At 37.8% G+C, this 22,273-nt stretch overlaps 2 protein-coding genes across 2 annotated transcripts in view; one reads left to right on the top strand and one right to left on the bottom strand.

The window, feature by feature from the left end:
* The window catches only part of LOC140148736 (short/branched chain specific acyl-CoA dehydrogenase, mitochondrial-like), a 47,327-nt gene extending 32,219 nt beyond the window's left edge, over positions 1–15,108 (bottom strand). The window contains 1 exon segment of the mRNA XM_072170782.1: positions 15,002–15,108. Coding sequence (XP_072026883.1) covers positions 15,002–15,040 — 39 coding nt within the window. The 5' untranslated portion in view covers positions 15,041–15,108.
* Positions 15,109–15,277: 169 nt separating this feature from the next.
* Positions 15,278–21,425, top strand: LOC140148737 (large ribosomal subunit protein uL24-like). Its single transcript, XM_072170784.1, has 4 exons — positions 15,278–15,302; positions 19,013–19,185; positions 19,724–19,864; positions 21,041–21,425. The coding sequence occupies exons 2-4, from the start codon at positions 19,018–19,020 to the stop codon at positions 21,161–21,163; spliced, it is 432 nt and encodes a 143-aa protein (XP_072026885.1). The 5' UTR covers positions 15,278–15,302; positions 19,013–19,017; the 3' UTR covers positions 21,164–21,425.
* Positions 21,426–22,273: the final 848 nt, after the last annotated feature.

A 22,273-nucleotide genomic window follows, 5' to 3' on the forward strand; every position in this document is an offset into this window, starting at 1 on the left:
CCTTTAACCTTAGCCTAAGCTAGGGATGTTCACAAAAAATTGAACTTTGTTTAATCATGACAGAAATGCTTTAGCTGGAAAGATCATAAAATTTCCTTTAAGATGAGGGGTCAACCAGCTCTCTAGGGTAAGAAATAATGAAATTAGAACAAATTTAAGCGTCGTGAAAAGGTGTAAAATTGCCCTATACTTTAACACAGGCTTTGTACTGAAAAGTGCGGCCATTATAAGGGATTTTTAAGCACTAAAAGTGGTATCCACTCAATTTGTGAATGTATTTCTCACTTAATAAAAGCAAAATTTGATTCAAAACATGTCAAAATCCATCACATTTTACCTCTAAGTCATCGGAGATCTTTACCATAAAGTATCAAAACTCCGTGCGCACCACACCTCTACATGCCACGCCCTTTTATGTCCGCAACAGTCCAATTTTAGGAATTTTCTGCCTTATTTGTGCGGAAATAAAATCCATTTTGAATCAATTATGTGCCCAAAATAACAATAAATATACAAAAGAAGTTATTAGTATATACATTTGATTGAATTTATTTGCTTTTCATCCCCCAAAAATACGTTTTTGAGACAAAATCGATGATTTTCATTTGAAATATGCATTTTATGCAAAAAGCACCCAAAATTCTATCAAATTCCGCCCAATATTTTACTGAGGAGCCTGAAAACTATCGTTCAGCACACTTTTAGTCCATCTTCTGTCATAAAAAGTGCCTTAATTGTCAAAGGCATGTTCAATAAAGCATAATGGGCCAAGAATTTCATAATTTTGTGCCAAAAAAGCATTATTTTGTAAAAAATCAACATTTAGCACCCAATTTGTTGATAAAACACCCAAATATTAGCTATTTTCCTACCAAATGTTTGAATTTAACGTGAAAATGTCTTAAAAAGTCATTTTTTTATGATTTTTTTTATTTGGGCTGTATTTTTAAAGCTATGGACAAAGGAGGCTATAATATGTAAAAATTATAGATAATATTGTACAATAAACAACATTTGGCACCCAATTTGTTGGCAAAACACCCAAATAATTGTTATTTTCCGCCCAAATATTGAAAATTGGCTTTAAAATCTTTTAAAAAGTCAATTTGTTGTAATTTTTTTCAGATTTGGAATGGATTTTGAAAGGCAAGCACAAAGAAAGTATTATTAGGTCAAAAATATACATAATGTTGTGCCAAGATGCTTTAATTTGCACAAAACCCCACATACTAGCTTGAAAATATGCTCAAATGTCTATTTTTAATGATTTTCTACAAAGTTGCAGTTGAGTTTTTCCAATTTCATTGGCTTAAAATTTGATTTCTTTCTTCCGTTAATTGTTACTTTATTTAAATATCATACATAACTGCTTCCAAACATTTTCATGTCTCATCTGCTGTCTTTCATTCTGTTGTTGTATTGACTTAAATATTTATTTAATTGTAGACACTTGATTGTATTGGTGCGGTACTTAATTATACGATTGATTCTTGATTGTATTTAATATTAGTGCTTCATATATTTTGTATTACTTTGTTGAGTTTTATGTATCATGATGAAAATAAAATATGAATAAATGATACATGATGAAATGTCATTTTATACCTTGTATTAGATGTATCTTCTGAAACAAATATTTTTATTCCAGTAGAACTAGAAAATTCTCCAAAGTTCAGTCAATTTCAAATAATTGTTATTAAATTGACATAATAATTATTGTATAGTAGTATTTCGTTCATGTTTTTCCAGCAAGGATGACACATTTTCATTTTTGAACAGGAATTGTATGCAAGTAGTTTGGTGAGGCAAGTTCCTTGTTCAATTCTTGGGAAGTGGCTTCATATCAACAAACTCCTGCCAAACAATGAGATGAGTCCAGTGCATCGATCAGTGTTCAAGATTTAAGTTCAAGATTCAAAGTATGTCTGCAGGTACACCCATCGTATGTGTGAGTTTCGGCTTTTACCAATTGGACAAGGCCTTACTCACACACGCATGTACATTGAAAATACATGCATACGAGTTTTTAATGGGATTGTTTTGATACACTTACTTGACTATATCTAACCTCAAATAATACTTACAATCATTCGGTAGGTTCAATGTTGTCCCAGCATATTAGGGATCAGTCTAGTTCATTTGGTAATAAGTCTCCGTAAAGTAAAAGGAGAAAAAATTAAAAGAATTCCCGACAGACACGAAGAAATCAGGTCACGAAGCTATGTTTACAGCAGTATGACATAACCTTTCGTAACCCGCACATGAGTTTCTGCGGAAGCTGACCGAACTACTTTTTGGGGTGAAATGACGTCAGATGACGTCTGAAATGTTACTCTTGAGTCGCAGTCGTTATAACATTAAAGAAACATTAAATTTATAATTTAATTTCATTCAAGTTTATTTTATGTAATTTTCTAAAAATAATCATCATTCATTCTACTACTACTTCATAATCATAATAATAACAATAATAATAATAATAATAATAATAACCATAACCATAACCATAATAATCATGTATTGACTGTGCAAATGCTTTGACCGGTGAAGATTACTCTGCATTTAGATATTGCATGGCAGGTTGACATAAGTTGCAACATACGCGTCATTATTGGTAGATGTATTGACGGTGTTGGCCAGATGCCGTAAGATATAATGACGCAAACACGCAACTTCTTTGGCCATCAATTTCTCTGCCATTTGTTTGATGCATTCTTTCTGTTTGTGGTAAGTTGTTCTGGTGGCAAACAAAATACCTTCTGCTGCCTTCCCGTCTCTGCCGGCTCTACCTGTTTGCTGCCAATATGACAGCAGATCCTTTGGTGTGCCCCACTGAATCACAGTCCGTACGTCATTAATATGTACACCTGTGAAAGAAAAAATAATTAACATAGGCTACATAACCCCGTATTAAACACATAGAGTCCAATTGCCGCGGGGTGTAAAAACAATGAAACGTCCACTTCATTTCCGTGTACATGATCCACTGACGACTATATAATTATCAAATGTACCAAGCGTCCGCTTTCCACTTGCCGGGTGCACTCTTAAATCAAATGAAGCAATGTGCGTTTTCCACTTGCAGGATGCACTCTTAAAACACATGCGCCCTCTTTTATTTACTAGTATTTTGTTATATATTATACAAATTTCACGTTCTTTTTTCTTACAGATTGCAACTGAAGTTGATGGACTAAAATACAGTGACAGCTAGTGACGGTCACAACTTATGACTCTAGTTCGTTTGTAATTATTACAATAAGAATGACCTACCTAATGAAAACGCCTTGTGGTTGCAATTACAACGCGTATGACGCTGTCTTCTCTAGAAAAAACTGACAGGACTCTTCTCCTTTCTGTGCTGGACAATTTGGCATGAAAACAAGACGATCATGAGATTGGGCCTATCCGATGGGATGCCACTGGCATATGCATCCCCCCACAATTCTAACATAATCTTCTGATAGACATTCACTGCAGCAGCAATAGTTCTAGAAAACAATAAAGATTAAGATATTAAAATAAGTCATTATTTTCGGGAGGGGTATGTACGGAAGTGTGCTTGAGGTTCCCTAAAAGTTTCACCCAAAATATGATTATGAAATGATTCGGTGTTGATATATAATACATACCCTGTAAATATTATGCATTTGGGACAATTTCTTCTCTTTTGCGAATTTGTTGCAAAAGTCCCCAGCACATTTAACAAAGTCCATGGCGCATCTGTCTTGACAACGAGAGATATATTTGGTCTGGAAAAATTAATATATAATAATGAAATGAATTGTATAAAATATTACAAAAAATAACATGTAATATAACACACGCAACAATTAACATGTAAGAAATATTATTCAATAACATGTGACCAGTTATGTCATAAATTACCTCTTTCAGCATGACTAAATAAAATATTATACCTGTCAAGACAAGCCGTCACCGTTGTCATTTCTCTTATGTGCAGCTTCAACACTAGTTCTTGGCGAATTTCTTTGGTCAGTGTTGCTGTTAACAACAAAAAGGGTGCCTCCGGGAACATGCTGCGTAATTCCGAGCAATGGTCGTAGGCCTCCCTAAATTCCTTTCCCCTGTGTGCAATTATTGTGAAAAATAAATAACTGTTAATAATTTATAAAACGTCTTACATTGTAATATGTGTGGTAAAAGTAACATTTATCCGGTAAAAATACAGGCAACATAATATACTAACCAAGTGGTGACGACGTGTGCTTCATCGAAGCATATCAACACCACCTTCCTTCCAATGTCCATGATGCTTTTACGCCACGTATCCCCTGCTACAGCCTCAGGTGTGGCAATGATTACCCTGTAATCGTTATTTTCTATTCCTAAGTAAAGACATTGAAAAGAAGAAAAGTCATGTAAGTGCTAGTACACGGTGACTGTCTTTTCAAAGCCAAGTATAATACATGAAAGGTGAAAAGAAAGTAAAACATTAAGCCATATTCACAAGATAGCTATACTTACAAGTTCAAATAATTCAGTATAAAGTAATTGGAACTGAATAAAGAAAAATAATGCAATTAATAATTGTTAATATGCCTACCTTTTTTCACAACGTCGACATCTGTATCTTCATTAAGAACGATACAACTCACGCCCCACTTTCCTAAGGCTTCTAGTTGGTTATCTTGGAGCGCTTTCAGTGGACTCACCACAAGTGATACTGATTCTTCTTGTTGCGCTAAGCAGGGTAAAACAAATGTAAGGCTTTTGCCGTATCCTGTTGGCAATATCCCGCAAGTATCCTTTCCAGATAAGACGGAATTTATAATTTCTATTTGTTTTGGCCTTAGTTGAGCGAATGGCGGGATATTTATTCGTGACTCGCTTCGTGATTATACATTTTGTGATGTATGTTTTTAGACACAAGGGGCGGTTTTATACAGGGCGTAGCCAAAATTGCGCCAAAAAAAAAAAAAGGATATTGATTACTTTTCCTCCACTATATTTGATAATAAGTAATTTGCCTAAACCAGAGAAAATATGTTACACCTATGCACACCCACCTGTTCTTTTTATTTTACCTATTACATCCATTATATCCTAAATGGATAGTACTGTGCTTTTTCTTTGTACTTGCAAATAATCTCAATCGGGCAACATACGAATGATTCACAATACCAGGTTGTTACATGGTGTCCCAAAAAATTCAATGCTCCCTTCTTTTCTCGTGTTTGGTTTCACACAAATTTTTTACAATATTTATATGTTGGTTCATCCTTAGGTTTAATAAACGGAAGCAACTTCTTTTCGGAAATTCCCTTGCCGATGGGCAATGGAAGTGGGATGCAAGTTCTTTGGCTATATATAGTTGCATTTATATATTTTTATAAACTTATCAGGAGAAACAGAGGCGCAATGATGTGATGCTTTTATGTTCTTGTGGGTTTTTTTTGGGACACCCTGTATTTGATTATGTCATTTGAAATGGTCCGATTATGAGCGCAAATGGTCACACCCCTGATACTTTACAGATTCAGTCGCAGTCAACATCTATCGCTTGAGGTGATAGATGCACGGCGGAATCGAGTTATAAAACTTTATATTGCAGTACTTATAACTATTTGATAATAGTTCTCCATTTCTTCAGCTGCGTCATGGCACAGGTATGTAATGTTATACATTTTACCATTTATATGAAAAGTCAAAACAAATGCAACGTTATCATAAAAATATAGTTATTACTATTTTAAAATGCCATTTATATGTTTCATGTCTGGTCCTTAGACAATATTCGTTATTACAGCCAGGAGTAAAAAGTAAGTGAAACAAATGCGATATTTATCTCCATATTTGGACAAAACAAATTTAACACCACAAAACCACGTACACTTTACGTCATCACGTAGTCAGGAGGTATATGTGCCGTGCATTCTCTAAATTCAGTAAATTTACATCGTCAACCGTGTATTTGAATGTGATTATTTTTACATTTCAAAACGCTTGAAATATCACAAACAAGTAGGCTTATGTTAATAAATAATATAAATACAAGCTAAAACCGTTGGGGTTCGATAATGAACAACACAAAACTAACCGAGTATATTGAAAATGCCATACGGCCGAGCGGTTTTGCCGGCTCTCTCCGACCATCATGCCACTCACCGCCTGACGTAGTAGCGTCCAGTACAGCGACACACCTAGCGCTCCGTACACATGCTTGCGTGTATGTTAAGGGCGCAAACCACCAAATAAGTGATGTTTTTAAATGCACGTCAATGAGTCATTATTTGTACGCGGCAAATGAGATAGACTGAAAGAGTATGCAGTTTGTGCGCCCATGTTTGATTTATTATACCGATACGGTGCGTTACTATACCTTAAATTCATATAATGCGACAATTCGGAGTCGGTCAGAGGTCAAGCAACCAAATTAACAGGTATCGTCCGAAGTTTTTTAAAATACGGAGAGCCTAACTATACAAAAGTAACGAGAAATAAAGTAAACCCCCGGTGCATTATTAATTATTGAAGATAAAGAAACTTTTTTTTCATTCAATTATAAACAGGTCAAGGTATATGGGTTTGCCAAGGAAGCAAGGCAAAGAATTAAGGATGGAAGCTATTACACAGCTTTCAAGGTAAGTTGGTAACAAAATGAAATATTGGGCCAACGCTATAAATAACCTCTTTTTTGTGTGTACAATACTATTATTATTGTGATTTATACTTATTGCTTGGGTAATAAAACTTGGTGTTGAATTTTTTGTTCATTTATTTCGAGATTTCATTTCTCATTCATTTGCAGTTGCTTGTGGATAACAGCCCTCGGCGAAGGCCGCGTTTTTGCGTGTCGTGGAGGAACTTGCCAATCAGGAGCTGCAGATGTTTGCCAAAGAAAATAAACATACTGCCTTCGATTTGGGGAGGGATTCCTTGCGGCAATCCATAGATGGTTTCTGCTGGGTACCTGCGGTACAAAGTATTGAGGAGGAGTTGCTAACGCTCTTCCACGTGCTCAGTGGCACCCTCACAAATAATCGTCATAGAAATGATGTTAGGATGTAAGTCAAATATTTTTCATATATATTCTTTAAATATGTTTAACCTTAAGTACAATGACATTTATGACATAATTGTTTGTTCTCATTCTTTTATCATGCAGCGTCGAAGGAAATGTTGGGTCAAAGATCCGAACGGTGGGAGTGGTGGCCAGCATGCGGCTGAAGACTCGCTTTATCTACCGCTTTGGTTTGGTACCCACCATGCTGGGCATGTTCCTCTATCGCGGTGGTGAAAAAAACGAGATAAATGTCCTTTCTGTTATTTACTTCTAAAAAATAGTGCTTTCATTAATTAACATACATATTGTTTTATTATTTTGAACAGGTCATCACCACCTTCAACAAAAGTGGCCTGTGTACGTCGATACAGCATGTCAGGAAGTCATGCAGTAATTACATTAGTGACCACGACCGTGTTCTACACAACGCCAAAGCTACGATCGAGGTAATTAACTATGATACGAAAATTAAGGTAATAAGAAATTATGCTAATATAAATATGACTGTTTAATTATAGTTTGCTTTATATCACTTATTTTTATTCACTTTCAGAATCGTCTGCAATATATTGCAGATTGCAATGAAGCGCTTGATGAATTGGCAGATGACCATCAACATGAGCATGATGAGGATGCGGACAGTGAGGAGACCCTCTCTGTTGAAGAAGGAATAGACATAGCACTCGATGAGGAGGTACCGATGGATGTTGGAGATTCGGTGGAGTCAGACGGCGCCTCCACAATCTCTCTGGCAGCTATGTCCGAAGACATGTTTGGAGAAGAACATAATGGTCAATAACATCCTTTTAATCATGATTTCATAGTTGTTACTATCATTATTACAATTAGTATTTATTATTATTATTATTATTATTATTATTATTATTATTATTATTATAATTATTATTATTATCTTCTTTACAGAAACTCTTTTATTGCTATCTACAGAAGATAGCATGATCATCCATTATCACAGAAACGCAGGCGGTATAACAGAAATGGTGTTTATAATGTTCTTCTTGGTTGTGTTTTTAAATTATTTATGCAGATATAAAAACATTCTCCATTACGTGGGACAACGTTGGGAAAAGTGTTGGCACCAGACACCAAGTAGACAGCAAAGCAAAAGAGGGTGGGAAGAAATATCGAACCTGGGCAAATGCCATCGCTGTCTTTGACAGAATTCCACATCGGTGTGCACTTGATGATTGGGATGATACCAAAAATGCGAGAGACATCCCACTCAAAAACCTGCTACCCGACCATACGTCCTGGTATATGCTCAAACAACGGATGGTAACCCTCACATCAAGGACACTGGCCAAATTCATCCCGTGTTTCCAAGAAACCGAAGTTGTGGAACACATTCCACACAGATACTCAAAGGAGTCATCCAAAAAAAGTGAAATAGTAAGTACTATTTTCAAATGGTGTATACTTGTTAATTTTATATACTTTGTTACATATTATGTGTGTAATTAATGGCCTTACACGTTTTCAGGTCAACCTGGGGGTTGTCGAGAAAAATCCCATCGAGTTGGGAGGCGTAATGGAGATAAGTGGGTGGCTATCACCACATGTGCCCGTAACCCCAAGTGGCATGCACTGGCCACTACTGACCAACGGAGATCAAATGAGTGTGTGGCGGATGATACAAGCCAGAATGGGTTTTTCTACCACAGAAGACGAGCTACAACGGCTTAAGGGTTTAGAGCCAACACCACAGGAGTGGCATATGAGAAATATTTTGTTGCAGGTATATCATTTATATTTTCTTACTATCAAACTTCACATAGCAAAAACTATAATTATTTGTGAAAATAGACATAACTATAACATTACACACGTTTTGTCTTGTGTATCAATTATATGTTTGCACCAAATCACAGTTTTCAGTGTTACGCGTATTTTGCTGGTGATTGTTCGTATGGAAAACGTCATGGAAAACGACATTCTGCACATCACTACACTGCACTAGAACACAATATCCGTGAATTAAGCATTGCTACGGCATTTGTGTATGTTTAATTTTGAAATCCATACACTATGTTGTAGTAAGGTTTTGTAACGAATTCACCGATAACAGCTCCACTAACCATGCTAACAGAGAAGCCTTTGAATGACTACCATTTGTGTGATGATCATGATGATTGAAGACATAGTTGATGGCAATAATGTATGTGATTCAAAATAAGATGCAAGGTAAGAATGCTATGTATATGTACTAACATGACTAAGAAAATGTTACATCCACTTGTTATACAGATTTTGTCTTTTGTAATGTTTGTTCACGCAATTCACCGGTATTAACAGGTTCACTAACAAAGAAGCCTTTGATTGGCGACTCTTTTGTGATGAATTTAAGCATTACAGTAAGCTGTGTGACCCCGACATGGCCAGGCAACCTGGAAGTCTTTTTAATATAAAAGACAACTTCCACTTTAGGAGTTTAAACCTAGGAGACCCGACACAGAGTGTCCACCAGTGGATGGAATTTACCAACTTCGCAACAGAAGGCTATCTGCTAGTCCACTATATGAAATTGTGGAACTTAAGGTCTACAGATAAAGATCCAAAAGACCTACCAGAGTCGGCAGAAGGAAAGTTAAAGTTCCTTAACCAAACCTCCGAGAGGCTAGTTAACGCCATATGGCCTAACACCGCCGACAACCAGGCAAAAATCATCGCGGCAGCCGCTAGAAAAGACTTCTGCCTGTGCAAGAAGTCAAAAGGTAAAGTGATGACGCAAATCATTGTCTAAAATGTTATGTGACATAGATGCTGTTAACTCTACTCCATTGCACATTGCAGATTTGTAATAATTAAATGTAAATCACACTAAGTAACAAAATTTTCTTTATGTTTTGTTAAAGTGGACCAAACCATGGTCGAATGTTCTGCAGGGGAGTTATGCCCAAACGGATGGTGGTTTCATCTCCAGTGCGTTAATGTTGCCATCGACCATCCAGCCATAGAGCGGCGATGAGGAGTGGTGGTGTTCAGATGGCTGTCACCACTCCTCTATTTACTGCTACTGCCAAACATACACCCATGGCAAAAGTGCTGCCATCATATGTAGCAACAGTAACTGCATTGGCTACAAGCGGTTTCACATGGAGTGTATTGTTAAATATAGCCAGAACGTGCCAAGTTAGTATCGAAACACGTTTTCCTCTATAAAGAACTAATAACATGCCCTAACCAAAACGTTAGCAAATAATTGATAATATCTCTTAGAGAATGAGTAGTGATAAGGTGGTATACAAATTAATAGTGTCACCATTAAGTAACACATTTGTTAATGGCACTTTCTTAAATAGAACCATCAAGCAAATGGTTTTGCTCACCGCAGTGTGAAAGGCACTATGGGCAGAACAACAATACAGGCGCAGTGCAGGAATACAGCCGGTTCGCCACTTGGCTTGGGTTGCTGATACTGTGTCACCAAGACGCTGAGAGGCACAATGACGGCCCTGCCTTGATCAATATATGGAAAGTGGCGCCAGATTGGCTTTGTAAATAACAATAATACCAATTACTTCACCCTAGCTCATCGATTATTAGCAGGTATATGCACACTAATAACATGAATATGTAATAAATTAAATTTAAAAAAATTCAATCCCATTTATACGATATGCAAATTTATTATAATTTATTTTTTCACAGATTCCTACTATTAATTCGAATATTTATGTCAAACGTTCACAATATCCTACATCATGCGCACTTTCTTTGAGTACGCCTGTTTCCCTTTTAAAGGAATTTTTATTCCCGTATCTCCTACATTTAAAAAGTATCAAAAGTATCAGTGGCTACTATACAAGTCTTGCACCTAGTCTATTGTAAGGAGCAAATGCTGCATTTCATTGCTGTATGACTAAAAACTTTATAGACTTGAACAAAGTCCGCCGTTTGCACATGGAATTGGTGATAAAGTAATGTTGAAATTGAACTCGCAAATGGGTTGTGTATAAGGAGGCGCACTTGACTCTTTTGTTACAACTGCAACCCAATTCACAAATTCACCCATGAACGCACTTTACACAGAAGGATATTGATTGCTTACAATGTATTTTGGGCATGTTTACATTTTCAAATTCATGAACAGCGAATTAAGAGAGTGATATGACACAAAACTGAAATTTGTATCATGTTACTCTATTACGATATAGGTGTCAACGGCTGGCTACCTGCCAGATTACACCACAATATGGTCTGGAATCGCACCGCAAACATAACGGGTGGCAGAGGCAAAAAGCGTGTCTTTGGACTACATGCCATGGAGAAGGAGAATCGTGGATTCCAAGGTGAGGGAAATGTTTTTTTAAAGACAATGGACTAAGTTAAATTAGAAATATTAACAAATTATATAAATGGCGCGATTTTGTGGTACAGGCCTATAAATAAAACAATTCAATATGTTGTTCAATACACAGGCGGCTTGCGTGCCATTCATGGCAATTACACTGAACAGCAACTGGCCCGTATATCCCAGATGAATGGGTCTTTCCAGCACGGTATCAGTGCGCTATTTCTAGTAGGCCAGCACCACCCTCACGGAAGAGGATATCTCCAAGAAACAAAAATACAGAGAGAGGGTGAAGGAATTTACTGGCGAAATATCGCGATTCCAGGCTATTCACCTGCAGCAAGAAGAAGCGTCGGGGAGTAGGGGTAGGGAAAGATTTCAAATGCCGCTCGCCTTTGGTGATGACACGTCAACACAACCTGGTGCCAAAATTTGGCCAACCGGTACAAGTCTGCACGCAGCCAACCTAGACCTCGAGAGGATGGTAACAAAGTAGGCGTACAACAACGTCAAGTTTAGCCACCACAATGACTACAATTCCCAAAAAAAAAAAAAAAGCGACTGAGAACCAAGCCAAGCCGAGCATGAGCAGCCGCATGTATGATGGGTTTTTGATCTTGTTATTATAGCCTCCATGATCCAAAACGCATTTTGCATGTGGCCCTCGAACTTCTACAAGAAATATAGACAATCCTTTTATAAATATCCTTATTGTATAATTAATACAAATTAATGAATTAATACTAACATGAAGTTATGTCATATCGTCCTCACTAAATATGACAAATTTTAAATGACATTTTATTTTCATTGACCACTATATTCATAACATGAAGATAATTATTCCTAAAGCATGATAGCAGCAACCGTGCGAACATTGTCCTATAGTTATAAAAATGTTTGGAAGAAGAACAATGTTTGTTTGTCCTAAAAGCATGCAGGGCCTAATTATTATCATTTAAATCAATTCAAATTATGTCTTACCAGCTCTTACAGCGTACACAAATATTATGGTTATGAAAATACAATTATTTCATAAATTTAAGAAATCCCGTCTATCGACCCCTGGCGGTCGACCATTTAAATAAAATAATTAATTACAAAGAGTTAAGCGGCGAAGAAGGCTAACCCCGAGATTGAACATAACAACCTATATGTCAATACGACTAGAAAAGTAGATCTACATTATCTCGTAAGTGCAGTCACTAAAAGGAAAAAAAATCGAAATGTATTGTAGACAAAATCACATTATTTCACATAGAAACAATCGGTTCTGTTAAAAATATTGCAACTGAATATAAATCATGCTTTCACTGCGAGCAATTTACTGAGCGTAAGGATATTGTATTTAAATGACGATATGTCACGAAAGCATACGAGTTATGAATAGCTCCGAGGTCAAGAATAAAGTATGATGGGAAGACAACATGCTATGTAAATAAACAGTTCGTGTAGGTGTCTGTCGAGAGATGCAGAGATTTCCATCAATTTTTTACTCATTTTAACTGCATTAAATTTTACATCCTAGTGCAGGTGGCTTCCCAACACTCTAGTGAGCCTGTTAAATCAACATTTGTATAAAAAAGGAATGAGGTAAGATGTAAAAAAAAGTGATGACAATCTTCCTATATTAACGTATACACATTTAGTACACACTCTCTGGAGAACTTTTATATTACCTTGTTTGTATGGAGATGGTTTATATACCGGCTCCATACATTCGATGTATGTAGTCTGCAGGTTGTTCCCCAAGGTTGTCTCATTATAGCAGGTTATCTTCATATTCAAGAATGTTACTGCAAGGAAAACAAGAAAATTGTACCGGGTGATTATTTAGCTTCATAATAATATTACCCATCACTAGATACAATGTACGAGATGTACGAAAATTATTTAGGCAATCATAGGCTAAAATGTTTCTATTTGAACTGTATACTCACTTTTGAATACTGTTTAGAAAAATTTCCAAAAAAAAAAAAAAAAACAGTCCTAATCCAAGCAATTAACAAGCAGTGGTGGTGCTGGTGGGGTGGTATGGGCAAATAACCCCCAGTCGTAACTCTTGGTAGATTGCCCCCCAGAAGGAGGGGCAGCTGTTCCCTTGACTACACCACCGCGTGTATTTTACAATTGTAAATGATTTTGATATTAAATTAAAAAAAAAAAAAAAAAAATGGGTGGTCTACCTTTACCTCTTAATTATTCCAGCACCAAATAATAATAATGGAAATTAAAATATAAACACCCACTCCCCCATTCCCCCCCCCCCTAAAAAAATATGAACCTTTCAATTTTGTTGTGGCAAGTTTGTGCATAATTGGTTGATCCCCCTGGAATTCACCCCCCCAATTCACCACCATATGTCCCCACAAAAAAAAACTACACCGCCTAGTCTACAAGACTTTGCACAGGCGGGGGGAGGGGGAGGGGCTGCCCACCTTGACTACACCACCTAGTCTTGAATTTATAATACAATTATTGGAAATGATTTAAAAATATTAAATAAAAAACAAAAAAATTAAAAAACAAATAAATATAGGTGCCACATAGCACAGCTAACTATTCAACACAAAATAATGAAAATAATAATGGAAGCTAAAAATTTAACACCCCTCCCATCCTCACCCCCTCCCATCTTACCCCCCCCTCCCATCTTACCCCCCCACCAATAAAAAAACAAATCCGTGCGCTATTTGACAAGTGTAAACAGAGTTGGCAATACCCATTCAGCGCGCCGTGTTGTTGTATGGGCATGTACATGTACATGTTCAATTGCCAGTGCACACGCAAAAGTTGAATGCACCCAACCGTACAGCATGCACATGGCGTGCGCCCAAGTCGAAATAGCTACGTGACATACCCGATGGCGTCGATTTTACAAGGACATGATTGAAATTTAAGTTTGATGAATGGCATGTTTTAAATATTGAAACATAATAAAAGAACAAGTACCGAAAGTCATTTTGCTTCAAATTTCATACCCCGCACGAAAAATAAGGTTTACACATGTTTTTTAGACATATATTTATCGACAAACATCAAAAATACTACAATAGAAGTTAAAGGTAACACTTACCAAGCCTTTTAATCCGTGTTGTTTTTTCGGATTTCGCACTTGAGTTCCGCGGTATTGCATGTCTGAACGGGACACGGGGGTCAAGGTCGACGAACTTTGGCAATCGTTAGGGCGCCATCGCAACGATCGAATGTGAGCGTGTCTACCTAAGCTAAGCTAAGCCTTGGTTTATCTAATAAAAATTTATCTAATAAAATACAATTAATACATACATACAAACACCCCCACTCTCTTTCATACATTCATGTAGAACTAAGCAGAAAAAAACACACCAAATGATGAATAAAGAACCTTCAAACACTGAAGCCAAGGCCAAGCAATGATTGGCAAAAATAGGCTACAGTCATCATGAGTCATGCAGTTCACCTGCACTGCACTGCAGTGACCTGATGAGTGAGACTGAGTCTGAGACATGGAGAGTTTTGACAAGACAACACAGTCTCAGAACACTAACAGTGCTAGTTGAACAAGCAAGAAATCTAAATGAATATACTAGCTTAATACAAGGTACATTTACAAACATCATTATATTACCGTGTCATGGTTCGGAATGGATTATTAGATCATAATAATAGTAAATACTCACACTCAGAGTTCTGCTGGACATCATCATGCGGGCCGCCATGTTTCGTGTTTTTACAAGTGATGTTTCTAGTCCCTTTCCAACAGAAATCTCTTTACCTAAAATTGAAAAATATGGTATTTTCATAACTAGTATTAATAAAGGTAATTATACGTGTTTGTCAGTAAACATATTATATTGGTGATCAACTTGGTATTATATGAGTTTAGAAGCAAAGTTTTAGACATTTCTTTTCTAAGTTCAACAACTAAGGTCAGCCAATATCCCGGATGTAACGACCTTTTCGTCAATCTGATCTGCACAGGTTCGTGTACCTATGCGAAGCACAACTAAAATCAACCTTTTTAACCCTCATTGATTTACCATCCAACAAAATATCCGAATCACATAACTAGACAATAGATAAATGAGATTGAATATGTATTTATTACAATTTTTAATGGTATTTGGATGCCCAAATTAGGGGTTCAAACATTGTCAACCTAGCTAACACTCATCCCGTGTACGTGTATTCACTATTCAGTATTGAAAAGTATGATCGCCTGTAAGTTTTAATAGCATGGGGGGAAAAACAAACGCAGACCAATCGCAATCAGTAAAAAGTCTCAGCATCACCCGCATGCCCGATAATGAGCCTTTGAGGGCCAAATGTTCCATAAAATGCGACGGACGAACATGCGAAACTGCTACGTACGTTAGTTCGCAACACAAACTTAAGTTAAATTAACGGGCAAAACTAGACGTTCGCTTTTCGTATCTCTTTCCTTGTTGGAAAGGTATAATGCACAAATCAATTGCAGTCCCTGCCCCCCAGGGGCCGGGGATAGCGGGGACCTACCCGGGGATGTAATTTTGGAAACTGTTACAAACATGTACAGTCCCGGCTTGGTCCCCGCAGGGTGGGGCACTATTTCCGTGTACATCCCGGGGTACATCCCCGGCCAAGTCCCCGCCCCCTAGCCCCGGGCACCATGTTCGAAGTCCCCGCATACTCCCCGGCCCTAAGGGGCTGGGACAGGTTCTCAATCTTGTGATTGTGTCGAGCAAGAACATCATCAACTTGCCGATGGCCCCTCATCTTTATTCATAGTATCTTTTCCTCTAGGCCTACTCCTGATCCAGATTGCTTCCTTTAGCCCGTGTGTAGTTTTGTCGGATTCTTGATCAATAACCTGCGCCTCCTCCCACCCAATTACGTGGTTTTGGTTGGCAACATGTTCGGCAAAGGCAGATTTATGAATTTCTGAAGCAGATGCTTTTCGTTGTGACCGGGTGAAGCTCTTGGCGCTTACTTTTTCGCTTTCTGACTTGTGTTCTGTTAACAAGCGGCCTGTTTCTCCGATGTAAGTTTTGGGGCAGCTGATCTCGTAGATCACTTCTGCTGATTGTAATGGGTCACGCTTGTCTTTCGGGTGATCTAACATGTTGCGTATCGTGCGGTGGGGTTTCATACTGGTGGAAAAGTCATGTTTTTTAAAAACTCTGGAAACCCTCTCGGAGAGTCCCTCCCGGGTCCCTCCACGTATACATGGGACGACCACAAGACCTTTGCTCCTCTCCTTGCTGTCTTAATATAATTTTATATAAACCGAAATGGAGTTCTTTATTTATTTATGGTTTAAGAAAAATCAATGTGCCAAAGTCATGAGCAAAAACGACTTCTGAAACCAACTTATAGGCTTAAATATTCTTTTCACCATATAGCTACATAGTTAACTAAATACCTTTAGAAGACACAGCCTTAAGATGGTTAATGAAAAATAATAACAGAAATCATCTTGTATAGGCCCATTCTTTTGCACCAGTAGAGCTAAATAGTTCGGACTAAATACCTTCAGAAGACATAGCATTAATATGTAGCAGTTAGATGATTAATAAAAAATACACATAAAATACAAATAAAACAAATTATTTAATAGGCCTACAAGATGGTCAGTTTCCGACATATTTTTCCCTGACTTTCGGATTGTGCATGCACATTAATATTTTTTTTTTTTTTTTTCATTATAGCTCTATTTGTGCAAAAGATTAGGCCTATAAGATCGGTTTCCGACATTGTTTTCGGATCGCGCATGCACATTAATATTTTTTATTAATGACGGAAATAGGGCACGTCCCGTTTTTTTAAAAACTTTGCATGGAATGCGGGACAGTGGTACAGTGCAGGTCTGTATTTCAACGCCAAATACGAGCAGTAAAAATCTCTGAATAGCCTTTAATATTTTTTTTGTTAATAACTTTTTGAAAAACATACTTTAGGACAAAAATCCATTATCCATACTCCCGTTTTCTTGACCATTTCCGTACGAAATACGGAAAAATCGTAGGCTAGTACTATGGCAACCCTGGCTGTGTTGTCTGCTTGTCTGCCACTGTCTGAAAAACAAAACCACGTGAATCGGTGCTCCTATTTTGATAGGAAATGAACCAAATGGCGATCGCCTGTATTTTACTGAGCTCAAAACAAAATTATCGAAAACGCGTACATTCCCCAGGTAAATCGCTAGAACAGGCTAGTGTTTCCCCCGCATAGGACCCGGCACAGTTGTGAGTACTCTTCTATTACGTCCCGGGTACACTCCCGGGGTAGATCCCGGCCTGTTTGAGAGGCATTACATCCCCGTACACGCCCCCGCTACATCCCCGCACTGCGGGGACACTTTGAGCTGTTACATCCCTGGCCAAGTCCCCGGGTAGGTCCCCGCTATCCCCGGCCCCTGGGGGGCCGGGACTGCAATTGATTTGTGCATAACGTTGAGGAGATAGGAACATGTACCGTCATCCGGGACCTACTCTGCCATGTTTGGCTGAGTAACGTACATGAACACGGTCTTTTGTGCCTATGTAAATTAGTCATTGTGTAAAGCTGTGTTTATACCCATGGGTTGCTCATCATCAGACTGAATCCTTGACCGACAGAGGGTGTCAATATAGGCCTACGTGTCGCTTTTGAAAAACAGCGATTCATGCGCATGCTCAGCAGGCAAATCGACAAGCGATTTAATCGCTGATCATGCGTGCGATTCAGATTTCTGCAAAAGCGATTGAGTATAAATGCGTCTTTAGAAATGACTGGCGATTGTGTGTTCTCAAGTGGGTTTTATCATGTTAATTAGTGACCTGACACACATTTGTATTGGTTCGATCAAGCATTGATTTTTTGTACTGGATCGTCCAAGCATCTCCAACAATTTTTCAATGTAAGTGCCTCTGGCCCTAGTGGAAGTAAAAACGGATACTATGGCCAGAGTTCTAGGGCTAGGCAAAACAGACACATCATTTATCGGTATGACATTTTCATATTGGTGCTGCCCTATCTAAGTTTGCACTGAAGTGCCATCTCACATTCTCAGTTTTGGTGCGCCGATGTGGATCATGTGTTAATGAATTTTTATTTATTCTGGATGGGGTATTAATTACAATTACAAGCATAAGAGTTTAGACAAGAAGTACAAGAAGCTGTGTAATTAATATTATGACAAACATGCAACTATTTTAGCTACAGGCATGACAGGAGCCTTGTATTTTTTAGTGCGCAGACTAAGTTGCACTAGCTTTTTGTATACACTTCATCCCATACCGTTGTGCAGAGCTACTACGGTATGGGTTCCTCGTACTATACGTACGTACTAACACAAAATTTAATAGTCAAAAGACAAAATATTAAAAATCTCACGCATTCGTCAAAATAATCCATCCATCCATCTCGAGTCTAGGTGTGTCACCTTCAAACTTGTCCAAAGTTAATTTTTTTAAACCTCCGTGGTCCGAGCTGTGCGCCAAGCGTCTACGAGCGTACACACAGAAAAAATAAGCAATCACGCTGATTGGCTGGTCAACGCATTTGACAACAAGTGGGTTGACCCATTGGTTGTCTGTTCGGCACGTAGTAGGCGACCTTGTCACTTTTACGCGATCGCAATTCACCAGCGTGTACCCCGACCACGGAAGTTTAACAAAAACAACTTAAATGTCTATTTTTTTCACGATTTTCTTCTTTATTCTTTGTTGCAGACATCATGAAGCGCAATCCATTTGTGTCATCCTCCAGGAGGAAGCAGCGCAAACGTCATTTCAATGCGCCATCACACATCAGGCGTAAGAAGATGAGTAGTCCTTTGTCCAAGGAACTCAGACAGAAATACAATGTCAGGAACATGCCAATCCGTAAGGATGATGAAGTGCAGGTAAGGACCAGGGTAAAAGTGGTTTGCAGAAACATGTCCGGTGGGATAAGAATAAATTAACCAGGAAAGGAAGGGAAAAAGCTTGGGAGTTCTCTTCCCACCCCACCCATTGATAGACTAGTTTGGCCAGTGCTCGGTTTACTTCGTGCACACATACATGCACCAGTGCAGCTGTGCGTGTGAAATTTCCTCTTGTTCATTTGTACATTTCAGCCTTTTTTGATTATTCTACTTTTCAAATAGTAGGCCCTACACTGAACATTTTGTCAAAACAAAACAGGACAGGATCGTGTTCAAATTCGCTATTATGTGGTAACCACAAATCGACTGTTTTTTCATGATTTCTTGAGAAACACATATGAGTTGGAACATAAGATTTCAGGATGGTAATGAGATATATATAATTGAGTATATGATACCAAAATCTCATCAACAATGAGATAAATATATTTGTGGTGGAAAAATAAGTCGGTTGAAATACTGATGTCCTGCAATATGAGCTAACATTTTGTTCTCTGAATGTTTCCCACTCGTACAGGTTACAAGGGGTCACTACAAGGGCCAACAAGTAGGCAAGGTTGTGCAGTGCTACAGAAAGAAGTATGTGGTGTACATTGAGAGAATTCAACGTGAGAAAGCCAATGGAGCACAGGTCTACGTTGGCATCCACCCCTCAAAGGTAATTACATTTAGCCAAAATGAACATTTGCAAATGATGAACAGTACAGGTAAATTAAGTAATTCTTGGCCAAGCTCGAACACTATCAATGCTAGCGGCTCTGCGATAAACACATGCACACATGTGTTTATGCATTGGGTACGCTACATGGACGCAATGCACCAGCTTGGCCAAGAATTACTTTACCTGTAGTGTCTAGTTTACTCATTGTAGACATTGGTTATTATTAGTAAATATTCTTTAGTGCAAAAAAATTAACGTGTGCGGGGAACAGTGTCGCTTGGAGTAACAGATCTATGAATGTTGCTGTAACTTGTAAGCAACAAATAAACCTGTTCTACGGGTGGATAGACTTGCCATGTAGGGTCAGTCGTCAATCATCATTGTTTTTATGGCAAACATCTTGGAAATTTTGAGAATATTTTTCAATCAACAAATGTATACACTTAACACTTTGGGCAAGTTTTATAAACCTCCCCCCCTCCCAAACACAAAATCTGGCAGGGGTGTGATTTTCCGGTTTCCAGATTTTTGGGATTAAAAAAAAAAAAATTCCGGATTTTTTTGTTTTGTTTTGTTTTTTGTCGCTTTTGGAGTGGCCCTGGACCAAGAGCTAAATGCTTAAGAGATGTCACATTTCCGGAATTTTCAGTTTTCATTTTAAAATGAAAATTCCTTAGAACCCTGACTGGATGATTTATAGACACACTGTACTGTGCAAAAATGGTGATGCAATTTCTCATGTGTATGTGAATGATATGATACTGGAAGTATGTATTCACAGATAATAAATGTTTTTATACTATAAAGTGAAATATTTTAACAGTTTCTCATTTTTGCATTTTACCCCATGAAATTGCATCTCCAGTGGTGCTCAAGTGTGTAAAACCTTAAGCGGGCCCCTGGACCCCGGCCACAACAGGCGACAGCTCCGCTCGCTCCGCTTCGCAATTTCATTGCCTTGGGGGTTTTTTCTTAAAGCACCAATCACACCCCTGATCTGGGTTGGTTAGGCCTGTAGAACAGGTTTCTCACCGTAACAGGTGTTTTATGTTAACAAGGTTCCAAGTTACTTGCATCCATTTATTAATATAATTATTTATAAAGTGCTTCAACGGCCATTGTAATCATCGTTTTCTAATTGGACATTTTGTGCTTTATTATCACCCATTACAGGTAGTCATTGTAAAACTGAAGATGGACAAGGACAGGAAGAAGATCCTGGACAGGAAAGCACGTTCAAGGGCTGATGACAAAGGAAAACACACTCAGGAGTCAGTTGCTATGGCAACTGAATAGATCATTTGACTCTTTAGATTTGTGTTAATCAGAACCAATATATAAAATTATTCAGTTACTGGAGGCAAGATTATAACTCATATAAACTTGCTTGTTTCCTGTACCAAGGGCCAGAAACACACAAAAAATTCCAAAGCTCACGTTTCTCAAAATGGCCAAATGCACTTCAAATGGCGTTGTGGCTCTGACCATTCAATATAATAACATCATGTGCTGATCAATAGGAAATAAAAGTGCCATCAGAAGATGACAAACAAAATAATTTGTTACTGTTATTTACATTTATTGTTGTAGTCTTATTTAGATCAAAGGTAGGCAAATTTCCCGTTTGAAACCGGGTAGTACTGAAGACTAATCAATTTAGGTGTCCTTATTGAGCCCAAGGTGATACAAGGAACAGAATTGGCACTATGCTCTCTCTGTGTGTCTGTGGGCCATTTGTGCAATCCCAGAATTTGAATTCGGAGGTCAAAGTTTACACAGGGGTCAAATTTCACAAAGTTGCTCAAATTTTGTTCAAACTTTCACAATATTCCTCAAGTCATAAGGATTCAGAAACCGTATAGTTTGACCTATCTGCGGCTTATCATTCTTGAGTTACGAGCAAAAAGGTCGAGGTCAACATTTGGTCTACAATGGGTCAAAACAGAAAGTTTTCTCAGATTCTGATGAAAATAGTCTAAAATTGTTCATCTTGTAATCCAGAAAAAGAAAGGTTTGCACTATCTAGGGCATTTGGTTTACCTAGGAAACATGTTAAAATAGGTTCCAATAGAACTGATAGGTTTTGACCTGTTTCACAATGTTACCTTATACCTGGGTATCAAAACATCTTAATTGCAAAGTATTCCTTATTCAGGGTTGTGAAATCTCCTCTTTTAAGCTGAATTCCTCTTTTTTGGAAATTTCTTCGAGGCAAAATTTAAGCTTTTAATTTCATTTTCAGCCCATTTTGAGCATATTTCAGTGCTTTTCCTCTTTTTTGAACAAAGTTCCTCTTTTTCCAACTCACACCCCTGCTTATTCAAATTTATATAACAACATCAACATTTTGAGACCATTTTCATGAACAACGGAGGAAATTTTCTGTTTTAACCCATGTGGAGCTCA

This window comes from Amphiura filiformis, chromosome 3 (assembly GCF_039555335.1).
Source record: "Amphiura filiformis chromosome 3, Afil_fr2py, whole genome shotgun sequence".
In the NCBI taxonomy this organism is placed as follows: Eukaryota; Metazoa; Echinodermata; class Ophiuroidea; order Amphilepidida; family Amphiuridae; genus Amphiura; species Amphiura filiformis.